We start from the raw sequence: 20,419 nt of genomic DNA on the forward strand, positions 1-20,419 counted from the left end.
TGAACATCGACTTCTCTAACTTCCGCTAAGGCCCCACCTCCCCCTCGTACCCCATCTGTTACTCATTTTTATGCACACATTCTTTCTCTCACTCTCCTTTTTCTCCCTCTGTCCCTCTGAATATACTTCTTGCCCATCCTCTGGGTCCCCCCCCCTTGTCTTTCTTCCCAGACCTCCTGTCCCATGACCCTCTCGTATCCCCTTTTGCCTATCACCTGTCCAGCTCTTGGCTCTATCCCTCCTGCTCCTGTCTTCTCCTATCATTTTGGATCTCCCCCTCCCCCTCCAACTTTCAAATCCCTTACTCACTCTTCCTTCAGTTAGTCCTGACGAAGGGTCTTGGCCTGAAACGTCGACTGCACCTCTTCCTACAGATGCTGCTTGGCCTGCTGCGTTCACCAGCAACTTTGATGTGTGTTGCTGGGGTATTGAGTGCAGTTTTAGTCCCCTAATCTGAGGAAAGACATTCTTGCCATAGAGGGAGTACAAAGAAGGTTCACCAGATTGATTCCTGGGATGGCAGGACTTTCATATGATGAAAGTCTGGATCGACTAGGCTTATACTCGCTGGAATTTAGAAGATTGAGGGGGGATCTGATTGAAACGTATAAAATCCTAAAGGGATTGGACAGGCTAGATGCAGGAAGATTGTTCCCGGTGTTGGGGAAGTCCAGAACAAGGGGTCACAGTTTAAGGATAAAGGGGAAGCCTTTTAGGACCGAGATGAGGAAAAACTTCTTCACAGAGAGTGTGGTGAATCTGTGGAATTCTCTGCCACAGGAAACAGTTGAGGCCAGTTCGTTGGCTATATTTAAGAGGGAGTTAGATATGGCCCTTGTGGCGAAAGGAATCAGGGGGTATGGAGGGAAGGCAGGTACAGGGTTTGGAGTTGGATGATCAGCCATGATCATACTGAATGGTGGTGTATGCTCAAAGGGCCGAATGGCCTACTCCTGCACCTATTTTCTATGTTTCTCATCCCCTTTTCTCTCTCTCACCTTATCTCCTTGCTTGTCCATTCCCTCTCTCTGGTGCTACTTCTCCCTTTTTCTTTCTTCAATGGCTTTATGTCTCTCACCAATCCACCTCCCAGCCCTTGGCTTCACCCTTCCCCCTCCCAGTTTCACCTATCATCTTGTGTTCCTCTCTCTCCTTCCCGCACATTCTAAACCTACTCCTCAGCTTTTTCTCTCTGGACCTGCTGAAGGGTCTCGGCCCAGAACGTCGACAGTTTGCTGTCTTTTCTATAGGAGCTGTCAAGCCTGCTGAGTTCCTCGTGGGTGGGGGGAAGAGAGAGTGGAGAGAGAGAGAATGAGAATGAGAGGGAGTGAGTGTGTGTGTGTGTGTGTGTGTGTGTGTGTGTGTGTGTGTGTGTGTGTGTGTGTGTGTGTGTGTGTGTGTCTTGTCGTCGTCATCCCCCGTGCTGGCCTGTTCCTTTTAAACTCGACCGTTCCTCGCAGAGGGTTTTAAGTAGCCTCGCTCCGCTTGAACGGATCGTCTCACAATATCTCGTCGCCAGTGTTCGGTGTTACAACTGTAAAACATTAGACTAATTGAAAGAATCAGGGAACGTGGGTCGGACTTACTTAGTCTCGGCGAGGCTATCACGTGATATCATGATGACGCCTGCAACTCATGTATTTATACAAAACCCCTAATGAATTATTTAAACAAACAAGAACGTTTAATTAACCAATATACATACAAGATTGCTCAAATGTTATCGAAATATCACATACACAGCATAATGGATAAAAATGTCACCGGGAACGCCCCGAACCCGAGGCAAACTATAAAACTGGCTCGGAGAGGCGAGTCGGACTCGGAGACTTTATTTGGCTTCGAGAGGAGGTGGCTGTCGGTTTCGATCTTGCTCTCCGGTTCCGAGAGTGTGCATTTGCGATCATGGTGATGACACTGGGCTATTGGGACATCCGCGGGGTAAGGAACAGAAAAAATACGGCAGCTTCTATTGTCCCATGCACACTGAGAACGCCGGAGGAACTCGGCAAGTCAGGCAGCAGCCGCTATGGAGTCGACATTTCGGGCCGAGACCCTTTATCGGGACTGGAAAAGAAATGGGGCCAGCAATCGAAATAAGAAGTAGGGGGTTGAGGAGGGAGAGTACAAGCAGGCGGGCGAGGGGTGGGAGAAGGTGGACGAATTCGGTGGAGAAAGTGCGGGAAGTTAGAAAAATGCATGTTCATAGTTCGGGGTGATATAGAATACAAAGTTCATCCAGCATTTTGTGTATTCTGCTCAAGGCTTCCAGCATCTGCAGGATCTCTCGGGTGTGCATTGTCCTGGACCACTGCCTGCCGATTTCTTAGGGCTCTTTGTCTTTTCTCGCTCTCACTTCTCGCTTTAGCGCGCCAATCATTTTGTTTTCGTGCAGAACTTTCCCCTAAATCAGCATTTTCCTTCCTTGCTTTTGTTTGGCTAAAACTTGCAATAATGTGTTTTTATTAAAAAAAATAAAAGGCGATTGTGGTTTTTCTGCCTTTATCGTTTGAATTTCGGGAGGAATCCTACAAGCTTGCACCCTGAAACAAGAGAAAATCTGCACATCCTAGAGATCGAGGCCACACACACAAAATGCTGGAGGAACTCGGCAGGCCAGGCAGCATCTATGGAAATGAGTCGACGTTTTGGGAGGAGACCCTTCATCAGGACTGGAGAATAGGAAGATGGGAGAAGAGAAGGGAGGTGATAGGTGAAACGGGGGTGGGGAGGGGAAGGGGTGAAGACCTTGGAAGTTGGTAAAAAAAGATACAGAGCTGGAGAAGGGGAGAAGACAGAAGGTCATGGAAGGAAAAGAAGGGGAGAAACACCAGAGGAAGGTGACAGGCAGGTAGGGAGATGAGGTGAGAGTGGGGAATGGTGAAGGAGAGGTGGGGAGGGGCATTACAGGAAGTTTGAGAAATCCGTGTTCATGCCATCAGGTTGGAGGCTACCCAGTCAGAATATAAGATGTTGCCCCTCCAACCCTGAATGTGGCCTCTTTGCGACAGTAGAGGAGGCTGTGGTCTGACATGTCAGAATGGGACCCACACGATATGTAGCCTTTTTGCCAGCTATGTGGAACAGTATATGTTCCAAGGCCAAGTTGTTGTCACTCCCCAACTTTTCGGTGATTCCACTGGTTCTGCTTCCTGCATCTGTGCCAAGCTCCTGGACTTATCAAGTTTGCCTCCAACTTCCACCCTACCTGAAATTTACCTGGTCCATTTCTGACACTTTCCTCCCCTTTCTCAATCTCTCTGTCTCTGGAGACAGCTTATCTACTCATGTCTATTATAAACCCACTGACTCTCACGGCACCAGGACTATACCTCTTCCCACCCTGTTACTTGTAAAAATGCCATCCCCTTCTCTCAATTCCTCCATCTCCGCTACATCTGCTCTCAGGATGAGGCTTTTCATCCCTGAAAAGACATTCTCCTCCTGCAAAGAAAAGAACTTGCCTTCCTCCACCGTCAATGTCGCCCTCAACAGCATCTCTTCCCGTTTTCGCAGTCTACTCCCACCCCATCCTCCTGCCATCCACCAGGGATAGGGTTCCTGTTGCCCTCACGTACCACCCCACCAGCCTCTGCGTCCAGCACATAATTCTCCACAGCTACTGCCATCTCCAACGTGATCCCAGCACCAAGCATGTCTCTCCTCCTCCTCTCCCCCCCTACTTTCTGCTATCCATAGGGTTCACTCCCTACACGGTTCCCCCATCAGTTTGTCCCTCCCCACTGATCTCCCTCCTGGCACTTACCCTTGCAAGCTGAACTAGTGCTACACCTTCTCCTTTACTAGCATTCAGTCCTTCCTGGTGAAGTGATACTTCATCTGTGAGTATGTTGGGGATCACCTACTGTATCCGGTGCTCCTGGTGTGGCCTCCTGTATATCGATGAGACCTGACATAGATTGGGAGACCGCTGCACCGAGCACCTACACTCAGCCAGAAAAAAGCGGGATCCCCTCTCTAGATGCTGCTTGACCTGCTGAGTTCCGCCAGCATTTTGTGTGTGTGCATTTTGCAGGTGCTGGAAATCCAGAGCAGAATCTCTTGTGTTACACACACCCCTATTTACCCCCACCCTAATGATTTGCCTTGAGGTGGTGTTAACTTTTCTCTCTGATCTCCTACAACCTATAAAAGTTGGGTTGCACCTGTGAAGAATTTTGTGTGGTTCTTAGAATCGGGTTTATTATCACTGAAATATGTCATGAAGTTTGTTGCTTTGTGGTAGCAGTACAGTGCAGTATGAACATTTACTACAAGTTACAATATGAAATATTAACATTAAAAAAATTAAACAATGAATAAGTAGTGTAAAGAGAGTAAAGCAGTGATGTAGTGTCCATGAGTTGATGGACTCCACAGAAATCTGTTGGCGGAGAGGAAGAAGTTATTCCTAAACTGTTGAGTGTACCTTCAGGCTCGTGTACCTCCTCCCTGAGGGTAACAATGAGAAGAGGGCATGGTCTAAATGTTGGGGGTCTTTAATGATGAGCGCTGCTGCCTTGTGGCATTGACCTTATTACAGGAGGGTGTGGAGGCTTGGTAAGCAGTGCAGAAGAGATGATCAGGATGCTGCCTGGATTGGAGGAGGCTGGACAAACCTGTTTTTTTTTTCTGTCTGGTGTGTCTGAGGCAGATGGGTGAAGTTTACAAGATTGAGAGACACAGATGAGGTAGATGGAATCTTTTTGCCAGGGTAGAAATGTCAAACATGCTAGGACATGTAGTTAAGGTAGAAGGGGAAGTGTTGATGGGATGTGTGGAGTGAGGCTTTACAGAGAATGGTAGGTGTTGGAAGGGGCTGCTGAATTGTGGTGAAGGCAGATACGATAGTAGTGTTTGAGGCTTTTTGATGGCTACATGAATATGCAGCCAATGGAGTTGGTATGTTTCATGTGCAGGTAGAGGAACTTGGTTTCCTTCAGCCTTGATTTTCAGTGTAGACCTTGTGGATGGAGACCTGTTCAATGTAGACCTTCTGTTGTTCCAATGTTGTCCACCTTATGGTTGATGACAGAAGCCCATAGAAGAAAGGATTTGGAACCTGAAACATTGACAGTTGCTTTCCCTCCACCGATGCTGGTGAATTCATTGAGTTCCTGCAGCAGAATGTTTGTTTTTAGGCATTCCAGCACTTCCACTTTCTGCGCCCTGCTATTGAAATTCATCAAGTTTTGGTATCTGCCTGTTTGTTCTAACAGTAGCTTTCTGTCCTAACTTGTTCTGTTTTTTTCCATCTCCAACTGCAACGTTTTTTGGCGCGTGCACACGGAAACGTGCAGTGAAATGTGTCATTTGTGTCAATGGCCAACACAATCTGAGGAACATACACAAAATGCTGGAGGAACTCAGCAGGCCAGGCAGCAACTGTGGGGTGGTGGGTGGGGAACCAACTCATCGACAGGACTAGAGTGTTGGGGGCACCCCACAAATGCCACCATACTTCTGGTGCCAACGTAGCATGTCCACAACTCACTAACCCTAGCCCTTTGCTCTTCAGAATGTAGGAGGAGACTAGAATCCTGCAGTTACAGGGAGAACATGCTATAAAGTGTCGTGTCAGCCGTTACAATACTGTGCTGCCTCGCCACAAAGTTCTAAAACTTCAGGAGAGCACACTAGTGCAGTTCTGATCGCTTGACTTGTTCACCACAGACAGCGGTGGGAACGGAACCCGGGTCGCTGGTGCTCTAAAACGTTGTGCTACCGTGCAACCCAATAATTGTTACCTTGAGTAACTTCGGGATGCACCCCATTACAGATATCCCCTTTGGTCCTTCTGTAACTTGTGCTTGTCTTCTGATGATAGGTCGTCGCCCTGAAGTACTAGCTTTGTTTCTCCCTCCGAGGGAGCTGCTTAGCCTGCTGAGCATTTCCGGCAGGTGTCTGTAACAGAATATGTGCACTGGGGGAGGGGGGTAGGAGTGGGGGTAGTATTGTTCTTACTATCAGCCCTGTGGGCTGAGGGAAGTGGGAGCCATGGTTCTGCTTTTTTAGGACTGATTTTTGTGCATGAACTGTTCTGAGCACTTCCTCATCTGCTTAACCTGCACTGGTCTTCTGTCTTTTCCCCCCATGGCTGCTGTGGCAGTTGGGACCTTCTGATTTTTTTTCTCCTTTTCCATTGTGTTAATTAATACCACGCTAAGGTCTGTGAACAGAAGGGATTGAGACTTGCATTTATGTTGCATCTTGATTCTAAAAACACACTTCAGCCAATGTAGTGAAGCTGTTGCTGCAGAGCATGTTGTGTGTGTCTCTTGTAGTTCCATAGTGTGGCTCTTTGCTTTCAATTCATCCACTGTCTTCTGTTTTTGATTCTTTTTCTTCTGATTTTGTTTCACTGAACTGATTCCACAACCTGTGGACTCATTTTCAAGGATGCTACAATTCATGTTCTCTGTATTTTCTTTTTGATTGACTGCCTGTTATACCACCCGCATTTAGGGTCCTCCATCACTACTTCCCCTTGGTCATCTTCTCCATTGTGCCCCAGCTGTGGTTCAGGGTCCTTATTTCTGCCTCCACGGTAGGGCGCCAAGTTGTCTTTGGACTCCTGTGTTTCCTCCGCTCTTCAGGGGTCTGTACGTCCCGGCTGGAGACTTGGGAATACCGTCACACACAGATATAGAAGGATTCTTCATTGCTGTTTCTGTAGTACTTGCGTTTGACCAGTCAGGGTTGTCAGCGCTGAGCTGAACCTGGAGGACTGGTGGACTACTCTTGGTCTGGCCTCTACCCTTTGACATGTTTGGTGTGGTGACCCCACCAAGAGCCCTGACTCCAGCTATCACAGCTCTCTGCACCATTGAGGTGCAGTTGTAGTCCTCTTGGCAGATCATTTATTTGCTTTTTTTTTTGTATTTGCACAGTTTGTCTTTTATACATTGGATTGTCACTCTTGGTATGTAGTTTGTCGCTGATTCTATTGTACTAATTTGTTCTACTGTGGATGTTTGCATGAAAGTGAATCTCAGGGTAGTAAGTGGTGAGATACGTACTTCGACAATACATTTACTTTAAACTTTGAACTTTGATTCTTTCTCTCTTCCATGGTTTGGTGCTATACATACAAAAAAAACTTTTTTTTATTTGGAAATTTATTATCTGCTTTTTTTTATTGCTGATGGTTTATTTTGTGAAGGCTGCTAGCTTTTTCCTGTAGAACTGGAATTTCCATCTGTTGGAATTTCTGTATGTTAGCGGTACCATCAAATTGAATTGAATTGACTTTATTTCTTACATCCTTCATGTACATAAGTAAAAATATTTATATTATGTCTCCATCTAAATGTGCAATCATAGCAATTTATAATAAATAGAACAGTGAAGGTAATATAATGTACATTCAAGACAGCATGAGTTCATCAGTCTGATGGCCTGGTGGAAGAAGCTGTCCTGGAGCCTGTTGGCCCTGGCTTTTATGCTACGGTACTGCTTCATGCATGGTAGCAGCTGGAATAGACTGGTTAGGATGGCTTGGGTCTCCAATGATCCTACGGGCCCTTTTTACACACCTGGCCTTGTAAATGCCCTGAAGTTTACAACTACAGATGCGCTGGGCTGTCCGCACCACTCTCTGCAGAGTCCTGCGATTAAGGGAGGTACAGTTCCCATATCAAGCAGTGCTGCAGCCAGTCAGGATGCTCTTAATTGTGCCCCTGTTCTGTTCTGTTCAACAACGGATGATGCAATCTGCGTCATATTATGATCGAGGAACATGTTTGTAGACAGGATATTGAACTTTTTACTGTTGGACTTCGGCCATATTCCACCGAGATACAACACTGGGCGGCATGGGAGGTCGTTCCTGCCTGTGGCCATCGAACGTGCAGCTCCTCCCGTGGAGGGTCAGGCACCCTGAGCCAATAGACTGGTCCTGGACTTTTTTCCATCTGGCCTAGTTTGCATTTTGTTGTTTGATTGTTTGTGGTTTTCGTATTGCTATATTTATGCTCTATTCTTGGTTGGTGCGGCTGTAACGAAACCCAATTTCTCTCGGGATCAATAAAGTGTTTCTATCTATCTAGAAAGTTCTTGGGATTTAGGGGCCCATACCGAACTTCCTCAACTGTCTGAGGTGAAAGAGGTCCTATTGTGCCTTTTTCACCACACTGCTGGTGTGTACAGACCCCGTGAGGTCCTTGGTGATGTGGATTGCCGAGGAACTTGAAGCTGTTTACCCCCTCAACCCCAGATCCATTGATATCATTAGGGGTTAGCCTGTCTCCATTCCTCCTGTAATCTGTTACTCTCTGTTCTACTTTTTAATCACAATGTTCCAAGAACAAGATATTAAGCATGACTTGAATTGTGTCTACAGTGTTGATCAAGAAGATAAAAATATACACTGCTTACATGTCCTGTGAACAGAGAAAAGGAGTCCTTCAAAGTATGGTACATGGTATATTAAAGCACAGTACAGGCCATTGGACCCACAATACTGTACTGACCTTATAACCTACTCTTAAGATCAATCAATTAATCAACTCTTAAGATCCTCCTACATAGCCCTCCATTTTTCTATAGCTCATGTCCCTAATGTGTTTGCCTCTGCCACAATTTGGCAGCACGTTCCATGTACCCCCCACTCTTGAGTAAAAACAACCTTGCGTCTGCATTCCCACCTTGCTCCCCCCAGCACTATCATCATTTTGTGCTGTGCCATATGATGTGGGTGATCATGGTCTTATCCATGACCATGTGGCAAATTTTTCTACAGAAGTGTTTCCACTAGTGGAAGATTGTAGGACCAGAGGGCATTGACTTGGAATACAAGGATGTCCCTTTAGGACCGAGATGAGGAGGAATTTTTTTAGCCAGAGGGTGGTTAATCTGTGGAATTCAGTGCCACAGACAGCTGTGGAGGCCAAGTCATCAGGTATATTTAAAACAGAGGTAGATAGGTACTTGATTAGTAAGGGTATCAAAGGTTACAGGGAGAAGGCAGGAGAATGGGGTTGAGACAAAGTAAATCTTGATTATTTGATGGTGGAGCGGCCTCACTGGACCAAATTGTCCAATTCTGCTCCTATGTCTTCTATTGAAACATCCTTTGACCCATCTTGTCAATGCCAACCAAGTCACTTCTCTGAGATAGTTACATTTGCCTGCTTTGGCCCATGGAAGGTAGTCAGCTGTATGTGGGCGAGGGTGGGGATTGGTTAATTATCCTTTCTAATAGGATTGGTGATAAAATGATCCTCCTTGGATTACTTACTGTTGCCTTTCTTTGACACAGCTCCTATACGGAAATTCCTGAGAGCACTATATTGCAAGATCGACTCCAGGCTCCTTTCTTGCCGTGCTTTGGGACTTTGGGTTAGAGGGTGCGCTACATTTCTTAAGTATTAATTGTCAATTCTTGTGAATAAATAAGAACACTAGGATGGAGTTGAGTTTATTTTGGGTGTCTACCCATTCCTCTTTTCCTTCAGTCTATCATTTTTTAAAAATTCCCTTTTTAGCTTTTCATTCCTGATGCCCTCCAGCTGAGGAATCAGAATCAGGTTTATTATCACCGGCATGTGTTGTGAAATTTGTTAACTCAGCAGCAGCAGTTCAATGCAATACATAATATAGAAGAAGAAGAAAAAAGTAATAATAATGATAAATAAGTAAATTAATTGCAGTGTATATATATTGAGTAGATTAAAAATCATGCAAAAAAGAGAAATAATATATTTAAAAAGTGAGGTAATGTTCACTGGTTCAATGCCCATTTAGGAATCGAAAGGCAGAGGGGAAGAAGCTGTTCCTGAATCGCTGAGTGTGTACCTTCAGGCTTCTGTACCTCCTACCTGTTGGTAACAGTGAGAAAAGGGCATGCCCTGGGTGCTGGAGGTCCTTAATAATAGACACTGGCTTTCTGAGACACTGTTTCTTGAAAACATCCTGGGCACTTTGTAGGCTAGTACCCAAGATGGAGCTGATTAAATTTACGACCCTTTGCAGCTTCTTCTGCTCCTGTGCAGTAGCCTACCCGCCCCCCCCCCCCATACCAGATAGTGATGCAGCCTGTCAGAATGCCCTCCATGGTACATCTATAGAAGTTTTTGAGTATACTTCATGTCACATACCGGTGATAATAAACCTGATGCTGATTATGTATTCGTTGACATACCAAATCTCTCCAAGCTCCTAATGAAGTATAGTAGCTGTCTTGCCTTCTTTATAACTGCATTGATTTGTTGGGACCAGGTTAGGTCCTTGGAGATCTTGACACCCAGGAACTTGAAACTGCTCACTCTCTCCACCTCTGATCCCTCTGAGGATTGGTATGTGTTCCTTTGTCTTATCCCGAAGTCTTACTGACGTTGAGTGCCAGGGTGTTGATACTAAAAGTTTCTTCAGATACGTAAAGTATAAAAGAGAGATGAGAGTGGATATCAGACTGCTGGAAAATGATGCTGGAGAAACAGTAATGGGGGACGAGGAAATGTCGGAAGAACTGAATAACTATTTTGCATCAGTCTTCACTGTGGAAGGCACTAGCAGTATGGTCGTAGTTCCAAGTGTCGGGGCACAAAGTGTGTGAAGTTACCATTACCAGAGAGAAGGTTTTTGTGAAACTGAACAGTCTAAAAGTAGATGAGCTTCCTGGACCAGATGGTGTATACCCCAGGGGTAAGAGGTAGCTGAGGAGATTATGGAGGCATTGGTAATGATCTGTCAAGAATCACTAGATTTCGGAATAGTTCTGGAAGACTGAAAAATTGCAAATATCACTACACTCTTCAAGAAGAGATAGAAGCAGAAGAAAGGAAACTATAGGCCAGTTAGTTCTGACCTCAGTGGTTAGGAAGATGTTGAAGTCAATTGCTAAGGTCTCGGGGTACTTGGAGGCACATGGTAAAATAGGCCGTAGTCAGCACGATTTCCACAAGGGAAATTCTTGCCTAATAAATCTGTTGGAATCATTTGAAGAAATAACAAGCAGGATAGACTAAGGGGAATTGGTTGATGTTGTATACTTGGGTTTTCAGAAGGCCTTTGAGAAGGTGCCACACATGAGGCTGCTTAACAAGCTATGAGCCTGTGGTATTACAGGAAAGATTCTAGCATGCATAAAGCAGTAGCAGACTGGCAAGAGACAGAGAGTGGGAAGAAAAGCTGCCGGTGACTAGTGGTGTTCTACAGTGGGATTGATTCTTTTTACGTTATATGTCTATGATTTAGATGATGGAATTGATAGCTTTGTAAAGTTTGCAGATGATATAAAGATGGGTGGAAGGGCAGGTGGTTTTAGAAACATTTGAAATGCAGAAAACCTACAGCACAATACAGGCCCTTTGGCCTACAAAGCTGTGCCGAACATGTCCTTACCTTAGAACTACCTAGGCTTACCCAGTGCCCTCCATTTTTCTTAAGCTATTTGAGGAAGTAGAGAGGCTGCAGAAGGACTTGGACAGATTTGGAGAATGGGCAAAGACATGGCAGATGGAAACAGTGTTGGGAAGTGTATGGTCATGCACTTCGGCTGAAGAAATGAAAGGGTTGGCTATTTTCTAAATTGGAGAGAAAATACAAGAAACTGAGGTGCGTAGGGATTTGGGAGTCTTTGTGCAGGATTCCCTCAAGGTTAATTTGCAGGTTGAGTCTGTGGTGAGGAAGGCAAATGCAACGTTAGCATTCATTTCAAGAGGACTAGAATATAAAAGCAAGGATGTAATGTTGAGACTTTATAAAGGACTGGTGAGGCCTCACTTGGAGTATTGTGAGAAGTTTTGGGCCCCTTATCTTAGAAAGGATGTGCTGAAACAGGAGAGGGTTCAAAGGAGGTTCACGCAAATGATTCTGGGATTGAATGGCTTGTCACATGAAGAGTGTGTGGTGGCTCTGTAACAGTATTCACTGGAATTCGGAAGAATGAGAGGTGACCTATTTGAAACCCATCGACTGGTGAAAGGTCTTGATAGAGTGGAAGTGGAGAGGATGTTTCCTTGTTTCCTATGATGGGAGAGTCTAAAGGCTGATTTATACTTGTGCGTCAAATCGACTCCTTAGGTACGGCATAGCTGCAAACCCCACACAGTGCCTATGCAGATCCCTATGCCGTAGCCTGACGCACACCTCTCTCAAAATGTAACTACGCATCGCAGCAACGCAGACTGCAACAACTGTGATTGGTCCACCTGGTAGCATCGCATTTCCTCCTGCGCTGCAATAGCTTCCCATTGTGCGACTGAAGGGCAGGGAAGGAACTCTGGCTGCAATGCTTTCCATAAAGCTTTACAGACCTCCGAAATTATGGAGAACACATTTCGCTTTTACGAAAAAGGGCGCTCACTTTGAACTTGTTTACCCTGAGAAAAACTACCATGACCATGAAGCCTTGCACGGGCAGGTGTGTGTGCATGTGCAACATGCCCAAATTGCAGAGCGACGCAGACACACCAACGCAAAGTATAAATTCTCACAATGTGCCTCTTGCGTAGGCTACGGCGTCGAGTTGATGCACAAGTATAAATCAGCCTTAAGACCAGGGACACAGCCTCAGAATAGAAGAGAGTCCTTTTAGAATGGAGATGAGGAATTTCTTTGGCCAGAGAGTGGTGAATCTGGAAATCGCTGCCATAGGCTGCTGTGGAGGCCAAGTCTTTATGTATCTTTAAGGCAGAGGTTGATTGATTCTTGATTGGTCAGGGCATGAAGAAATATGGGGAGAAGGCAGGAGATTGGGGCTGGGAGGAAAAATAGATCAGCCATGATGAAATGGTGGAGCAGACTCGATGGGCCAAATGGCCTAATTCTGCTCCTGTGTCTTATGGTCTTGTATGCTGGTGATATTGATTCTGGAGCTATTATTGACTGGCTGCGTCATGGTCTGGTATGGAAACACCACCAACCTTGAACGGAAAATCCTACAAAAAGTAGTGGAAACAGCCCAGTCCATCATGGATAAATCCCACCCTACCACTGAGTCCATTTCCATAGAGCATAGTCACAGGAAATCAGTATCCCTCAGGGACCCCTCCACCCAGTCCATGCTCTCTTCTTGCTGCTGCCATCAGGAAGAAGTTGCAGGAGCCTCAGGACCCACACCACCAGATTAAGGAACCGTTATTACCCCTCAACCATCAGGCTCTTGAACCGCAGGGGGGGGGAGTAAACTTCACTCAATTTCACTTGCCCCATCACTGAACTGTTCCCACAACTTATGGACTCACTTTCAAGGACTTTTCATCTCATGTTCTCTCTTTTTAAAAAATTATTGCTTATTTATTTATCATTTTTTTTCTCATCTATTTACGCAGTTGGCCTTTGCACACTGGTTGTTCACCCTGTTGGGTGCGGTCATTGATTCTATTGTGTTTCTTTAATTTACTGTGTCTGCCCAGAATGAAATGAGTTTCAGGGTTAGGGTTGTATGTGGTGACATATGTACCTTGATAATTTCAGTTTGAGTTTTTGAACTTTGTTCTCTCCCCAATGAAGGGACCCTGACCTGAAGCACTAACTCTTTCCCCTTCCCCACAGACACTGCCCTGGTTTTAGGGATAGATTTCCCCACTACTGGGCAGCATTTCTGTTATGGAAATCCATTACTGGCTGGGGAAGTTGAATACAATTGACTCATTAGGTTGGCACAGTGGTGTAGCGGTTAGCGTAAGGCTGTTACACAGCCAGTGATAATGTTCAATTCTGGCCACTGTCTGTCAGGTGTTTTTACAACCTCCCTGTGACTGAGCGGTTTTCCTCATGGTGCTCCCATTTCCTCCCACATTCCAAAGACCTGCAGCTTAACTGGTCACATGAGTCTAATTGGATAGAGTAGGCTCCTTCAAGTTCAAAGTCAATTTATTGTCAAAATACATATTTGTCACCATATACTACCTTGACATTAATTTTCTTGCAGGCATTTACTGTAGAACAGAGAAATACAATCAAATCAAACAAATGAGGGGAAAAGAACAAAAGGTTACATAGAAATAAAGCAACACACACAAAGTGCTAGAAGAACTTAGCAGGCCAGGCAGCATCTGTGAAAAAGAGTAAACAGTTGTCCTGAAGAAGGGTCTCGGCCCAAAACGTCGACTGACTATATAAATAAATAAATAAATAAATAAATACATATTTTATATAATAAAAAAAATATATATAAATATATAAATAAAAAAAGTTGGGGACCCCTGCCTTACACAGTACTGTAGATGGGTGGAGAGTCAGAATCTTTATTCTTCAGGATAGAATCCTATAGGCCACAGCTTTAAATTGAGGCGTAAAGTTTAAGTGAGACTTATATCAGCTGTTTCTAAACGGAGTCGCAAATGCCTGTAAGCACTGCAAGAGACTGTGGTGGAAGCAGATATTGTACAATAGTGGCATTTAAAAGCACTTACATGGGTACATGAATTTGCGGGGAATGGACAGATTTGAAACATTGGCAGGCAGACCGTTTAGTTTTAATTTGGCATAGTTGTCAACAAGCATTGTGGATTAAAATGCCTTGCCCTCAGTTCGAAGGCAAACTCACAAGTGCAAACAGTACTGACACCTACCTAGATACCTCTGGAGTTACCACACAGTATAGCAAACCTCTTCACAGCAAAACCTAGCTGTTACATAAATATATAGCAGAGGGTGAGTTTTAAATGGGGTTGGAGCAAAGGATGTTGGGAATGGTGCAGGTGGGACACCACAAGAGGGGTGTGGGGACAGGTGACAGAGGTGTACCATGGGAAAATGGTGGTGTGGGTGCAGACACCCTCAGCCCTGAGCAGGCAAGGTCATTTGACTCAAAACAATTGGTTTGTTGATCATTACAGAATGTCTCTCTGGTCTTTCCCTCTCTTTTCCCCTGTCCCTTCCCCTTTTCTGAACAGATTCCACTCTCTCTGCCCCCTTCCCACTCTCAGTCCACAATAGAGACCCACATCAGAATCAGGTTCATCATCACTCACGTGTGTCATGATGGTTTTTTTTGTGCAGCGGTTCACTGCGATACATAGAATTACCACAGTACTGTGCAAAAGTCTTAGGCACCCTAGACATATATACATAGTCATAGACATACTTTATTGATCCCGGGGGAAATACCTAGACTTTTGCACAGCATTGTATACCTTTCATAATTTTATTAATGAGCTAATGGGTGACAGCTCTAAGTGTGAGGCTCAACCAAAAAGAGTCACTAAAGTTGAGTAATTTTCTACATTACAACCTTTTTGTAACAAAACATACAACACAATGCAGTCCCTTTAGACCAAAATGTTGTGCTGACCTTTAAACCTTCTCCAAGATCAATTTAACCCTTCCCTCATACATAACCCTCCAGTTTTCTTCCAGCCATGTGCTTAACTAAGAATTTCTTCTATGTCTCTAATGTGCCCGCCTCTATCACCACTCCCGAGAGTGCATTTTTGCAAACGTAACTACCTCTGACATCCCTCCTAATCATCTAATGATCTTAAAAGTATGTCCTCTCCTGTTAGCCATTACAATTAATGACATGTTCTGAATCTGTCACAGCTGGCTCATCCAATCCGCTTGCTCTTGGAATATACCGGGACAGCTTATGAAGAGAAGCTCTATTCCTGTGGAGATGGTAAGTGTGTGTGCCTATATGTGTGAGGGGGGATGGGGAGAGGGAGACTGACTGCAATCGGATTTCTGCTTAACGATAACTAAAATGTTTCGGGACTCATTTGTGTAGCTTTTTCAGCCACTAGGTTTTGGTTTCTTGTAGAGTGTTGCAGCAAAGAAACTGCCCAATGAGCCAATCCCAGGTATTGAGCACCCATTTACATTAATCCCATTTTATTTTTTCTGTTAACTTCTTCTCCGTGCCCCCCCCCCACCCCCCCAATACTCCAAAGTACCACACACAAAATGCTGGAGGAACTCAGCAGGTCAGGTAGCATCAATGGAAATAAACAAACAGTTGACGTTTCAGGCCAAGACCTTTCATCAGGACTGGAAAGGAAAGGGGAAGACTCCAGAACTAAAATGTGGAGGGAGGGGAAGGAGGGCAAGCTAAAAGGTGATGAGAAAAACCAGGTTGGTGAGGGAGGGGGTTGAAGCAAGAAGTTGGGAGGTGGGAAAGGGCTGAAGAAGTAATCTGATAGAGTGGATCATGGCAGAGAGGAAGCAGAGGTTTTTCTGGGAGAGATGCCAGGCAGATGAGTAGAAGAGATGAGGGGCCTGAGTGGGGAAATGAAGAGGGAAGGAAAAGGAAAAATGTAACTGGAAGTTGGAGAAATCGATGTTCAGACCATCAGTTTGGAGGCTACCCAGATGGAATATGAGGTGTGGCTCCTCCATCCTGAGAGTGTCCTCATTGCGGCAGAGGAGGAGGCTATGGACGGACTTGTTGGAACGGGAATGGGAATAGGAATTGAAATGGTTGGCTACTGAGAAATTCTGCTATTTGTCGATGGAGTTGAGGTGCTCGACAAAGCAATCTCCCAATCTTCGTCAGCTTGCACCAATCTCACAAGCCAACAGTGGTGCAGAAATTGACTGCTTAAAATTTTAAAATGTTGTCTGTTTCCACAGGAACTTCAATATAAATTATACTAATGGTATTGCACATCCAGTGTTATACACTCCATGTCCACTTTATTAGGCTGGTAAATGCAAATATCTAATCAACTAAATATGCACACATTAATAACAGTCAGTTATTGTTCAGACAAACATCAGAAAGTGGAAGAAATATGACCTAAGTGATGTTAGAGCCGTAGAACACCACAGTACAGAAACGGGCCCTTCAGCCTAACCATTCTGTGCTGAAGTATTTAAAATGCCTAGTCCCATCGGTCCGCAACCGGACCATAGCCCTCCATACCCTTCCCATCCACCTGCCTAACTAAACTTCTCTTAATTGACTTCGTAATTGCATTCACCACTTACGCTGGCAGTTCGTTCTACGATCTCGCCATCCTCTGTGCCTCATGTTCCCTTTAAACACTTCACCTTTCTCCCGTAACCTAGAACTTCTACTTGTGCTCTCACCCAATCTCAGTGGGAAAAAGTCTGCTTGCATTTACCCTATCTATATCCCTCATAATTTTATATACCTCTATCAAATCTCCTCTCAATCTTTTATGTTCTAGGAAATAAAGTCCTAACCTATTCGATCTTTTGTTATAACTGGGTCCCCTAGTCCCGGCAGCATCCTCTAAAATTCCAAAAGATTACGGATCTATATTCCCAGACCCTTTTGTTCTACCGCACTCCTCGGTGTCCTACCGTTCACTGTGTAAGACCTCTCCTGGTTGGTCCTACCAAAGTGCGTCATCTCACACTTGTCTGCATTAAATTCCATCTGCCATTTTTCAGCCCTTTTCCCAGCTGATCCAGATTCCCCTGCAAGCCTTGATAGGCTTCCTTGCTGTCCACCACACCCCCTCTTGGTGTCATCTGCAAATTTGCTGATCCAGTTGACCACATTATCATCCAGATCATTGATATAGATGACAAGTAAGAACGAATAGCATCAGTCCCCACGGCACACTACTAGTCATGGGCCTCCAGTTGTAGAGGTGGCTTCTTCTGCGAAGCCAATGTCTAATCCAATTTACTACCTCATTCTGAGCACCAAGTGACTGAACCCTCTTGGCCAATCTTCCAAGTGGACCTTGTCAATTGCCTTGGTGGAGTCCATATACACAACATTCACTGTTTGCCTTCAGCAACTTTTCTGGTAACATCCTCCAAACTTATAAGATTGGTCAGACATGACCTGCCATGCACAAAGCCGTGACAGTGGAATGATTGGTGCCAGCTGGGGTGTTTTGAGTCTTTCAGAAGTTACTGATCTTGATCTTGGATTTTTCATGCACAACGGTCTCCAGAGGTTACAGAGAGTGGTGCAAAATAAAAACAGTGAGCGACAGTTCTGTGGGCTGAAGTGTCTTGTTAGTGAGAGGCATCAGAGGAGAATGGACGGTGTTTCAAGCTGACAGGAAGGCAGCAGAAACTCGTAACCATGCGTTACAACAGTGGTGTGCATAAGAGTATTTGTAAATGCACAACAGGTCAAACCTTGAACCTGTAGCTGCAGAAGACTATGAGCATGCACTCAATGGCCACTTTATTAGGCAGAGGAGGTGCCTACCACTGCGTGCAAACATTACCTCCATGACCACCTTGCTGCCTTTGAAACCTGGGAGAGGAGAAGAGCAGCGGGGTATTATTTGTGCATCTTTCCAATTCAGAAGTGCAATTTTTAGTATAAATGTTGTTTCCTTTTTCCTCTGTTTGACTTGCTCAGTTACTTGGACAATGGTTTGTAATACATTTTTGGAAACATGACAATGTCTATCTTTTTCTCCAAGCTCCAAATTACGACAAGAGCACCTGGCTTAATGTAAAGACGAAGCTCGGACTTGACTTCCCGAACGTAAGTGACGACACCCGTCCCCACCTTCATCGTCTTTTGTACCTTGGACGCTGGAGGTCCGTCCTGGGGTTGAGGACTGTGTGAGTGGGCAGATCGGGGGGAAAGGAAGCGTCTTTTTTTAACGTTGTTGTTTTGTCTCTCGTGTTGTGTTATTGTCGTTGCTGCTTGTGTTGTTCTGCTGAACATTGTGGAGATGCTCTGTTACCAGAATAGGTGGTGACACCTGGCGGGCTGCCCTCTTCCCCCTGAACAGCCTTGGGTTGTGTTGGATAACACAAACAACCCATTTCACATGTGATAACTAAATCAATCTCAGTCTAAACTTCTTCAAGCTTCCTTGCATAAACTTGATTGGATTTTAAAAAATTATAATTTTATCTTTGCACCATTTGTTGAAATCAGTTTTGTCCATTGTATGTTGCTCGTCACCGCACTGGATTTAGCGATGCACCGTGGTGCTGCTCTGGTGAATTTTCTGGACAACTATACTCTTATTTAATATCCAGGCACACTTTTACTTTAAAACGTTACACAGTGGTGGAATAAATCTTCTAGTCAAGCTGAGGCATTTTAGGGTATTAGACTGCATCTGGAGAATTGGTGAGCTGATTTGAACCCCTTATCTAAGGAGGGATGTGCTGGCGTTGGAGGAGGTTTACATGAATGATCCCAGGAATGAAAGGGTTAACATTTGAGGAATGTTTGTCTCTGGGCCTGTACTTGCTGGAGTTTAGAAGAATGAAGGGGAATCCCATTGATACCTATCAAATATTGAAAGGTGCAAGTAGAGTGGATGTGGACAGGATGTTTGCTATAATGGGGAAGTGTGTATGTGTGTGTGTATGTATATATGTGTGTGTGTATACCATCAGTATATATATATGGTATGCACATAAAGTGGTGCTAGGTGATGTCGATGTAGTGGTGGGTGGCATCCTGAGGAAAATCACTCAAAAAGGTGTTGACGGCCCAAGGGAAGTAACTGTTTTTGAGTCTGGTGGTCCTGGTGTGGATGCTGCTTAGCTTGATGGGAATGGGACAAACAGTCCGTGAGCGGGTGGGTGGAATCCTCATTCTGTTCCTGGCCCATTTGCAGCACCTTCCTGCTTGTATGTTCCTGGTGGCAGGTAGTCTGGTGCTGGTGATGTGTTCAGCAGTTTTGACTCCACATTGTAGAGCCCTCCTGTCCGTGACAGTGTAGTTTCTTTACCACACAGTGATGCAGCATGTTATGATGCTCTCTACTGTGCAGCTGTAGACGGGCATGAGTACTGAGGTGCATAGTCTAGCTCTCTTCAGCCTCAGAAGATGAGAAGCATTGGCGTGCTTTCCCGATTGTGTAGGATGCACTCTGAGACTATGCTGCAGGTGTACCAAAGTATTTTATGGCAGCTTACATGAAATCAGAGGGTATCTCTGCCATCTGCTCTCTAGAAGCTGGGCAAACGAGGCAGGTTTGAGGAGAGACATGGGACGAGAAGTTCAGAGCTTGAAACACTGGTAGCTGAGTTTTGTGGATTGTTAGTGTGCTCAAACAGACAGACTGTTAACTCAGCCATCTCAACCATGGGCACTAGCCTCCCCGCCATGAAGGAATGGTGAACGGTGGTTGCATTACTGTGTGGTAGGGAGGTGCCAGTGCACAGGACCCGGAAAAAGCTACAGAGGGTTGTAAACTTAGCCAGCTCTATCATGGGCACCAGCCTCCGCATCACTGAGGGCATCTTTGATAGGTAGTATCTCAAGAAGACAGAATCCATCAATAAGGACCAAGACCATCTTGGACGTGCCCTTTTCTTATTGCTACCATCAGCAAGGAGGTACAGGAGCCTGAAAACACACACTCAGCATTTTGGGAACAGCTTCTTCTCCACTAACATCAGATTTCTGAATGGTCTATGAGCGTTACGTCACCATTTTTGCTCTTTTTTTGCAATACTAGTGTGGTGTGTATACTATATGGTATATATGGATGTACAGTGCCTACAGTACTATGCAAAAGTCTTGTATAGCTAGGGTCCCTAAGACTTTTGCACGATACTGTATTTGTCGACA

The 20,419-nt window shown here is 45.0% G+C and overlaps 1 protein-coding gene across 1 annotated transcript in view; it reads left to right on the plus strand.

The window, feature by feature from the left end:
- The first annotated feature begins 1,783 nt into the window (after positions 1-1,783).
- The window catches only part of LOC134355429 (glutathione S-transferase Mu 3-like), a 41,933-nt gene continuing 23,297 nt past the window's right edge, over positions 1,784-20,419 (plus strand). The window contains exons 1-3 of the mRNA XM_063065294.1: positions 1,784-1,941; positions 15,490-15,565; positions 18,300-18,364. Of these exons, the coding sequence (XP_062921364.1) occupies positions 1,906-1,941; positions 15,490-15,565; positions 18,300-18,364 (177 nt within the window). The 5' untranslated portion in view covers positions 1,784-1,905. The remainder of the gene's footprint in view (positions 1,942-15,489; positions 15,566-18,299; positions 18,365-20,419) is intronic.

Source organism: Mobula hypostoma, chromosome 13 (genome assembly GCF_963921235.1).
Source record: "Mobula hypostoma chromosome 13, sMobHyp1.1, whole genome shotgun sequence".
NCBI classification, from domain to species: Eukaryota; Metazoa; Chordata; class Chondrichthyes; order Myliobatiformes; family Myliobatidae; genus Mobula; species Mobula hypostoma.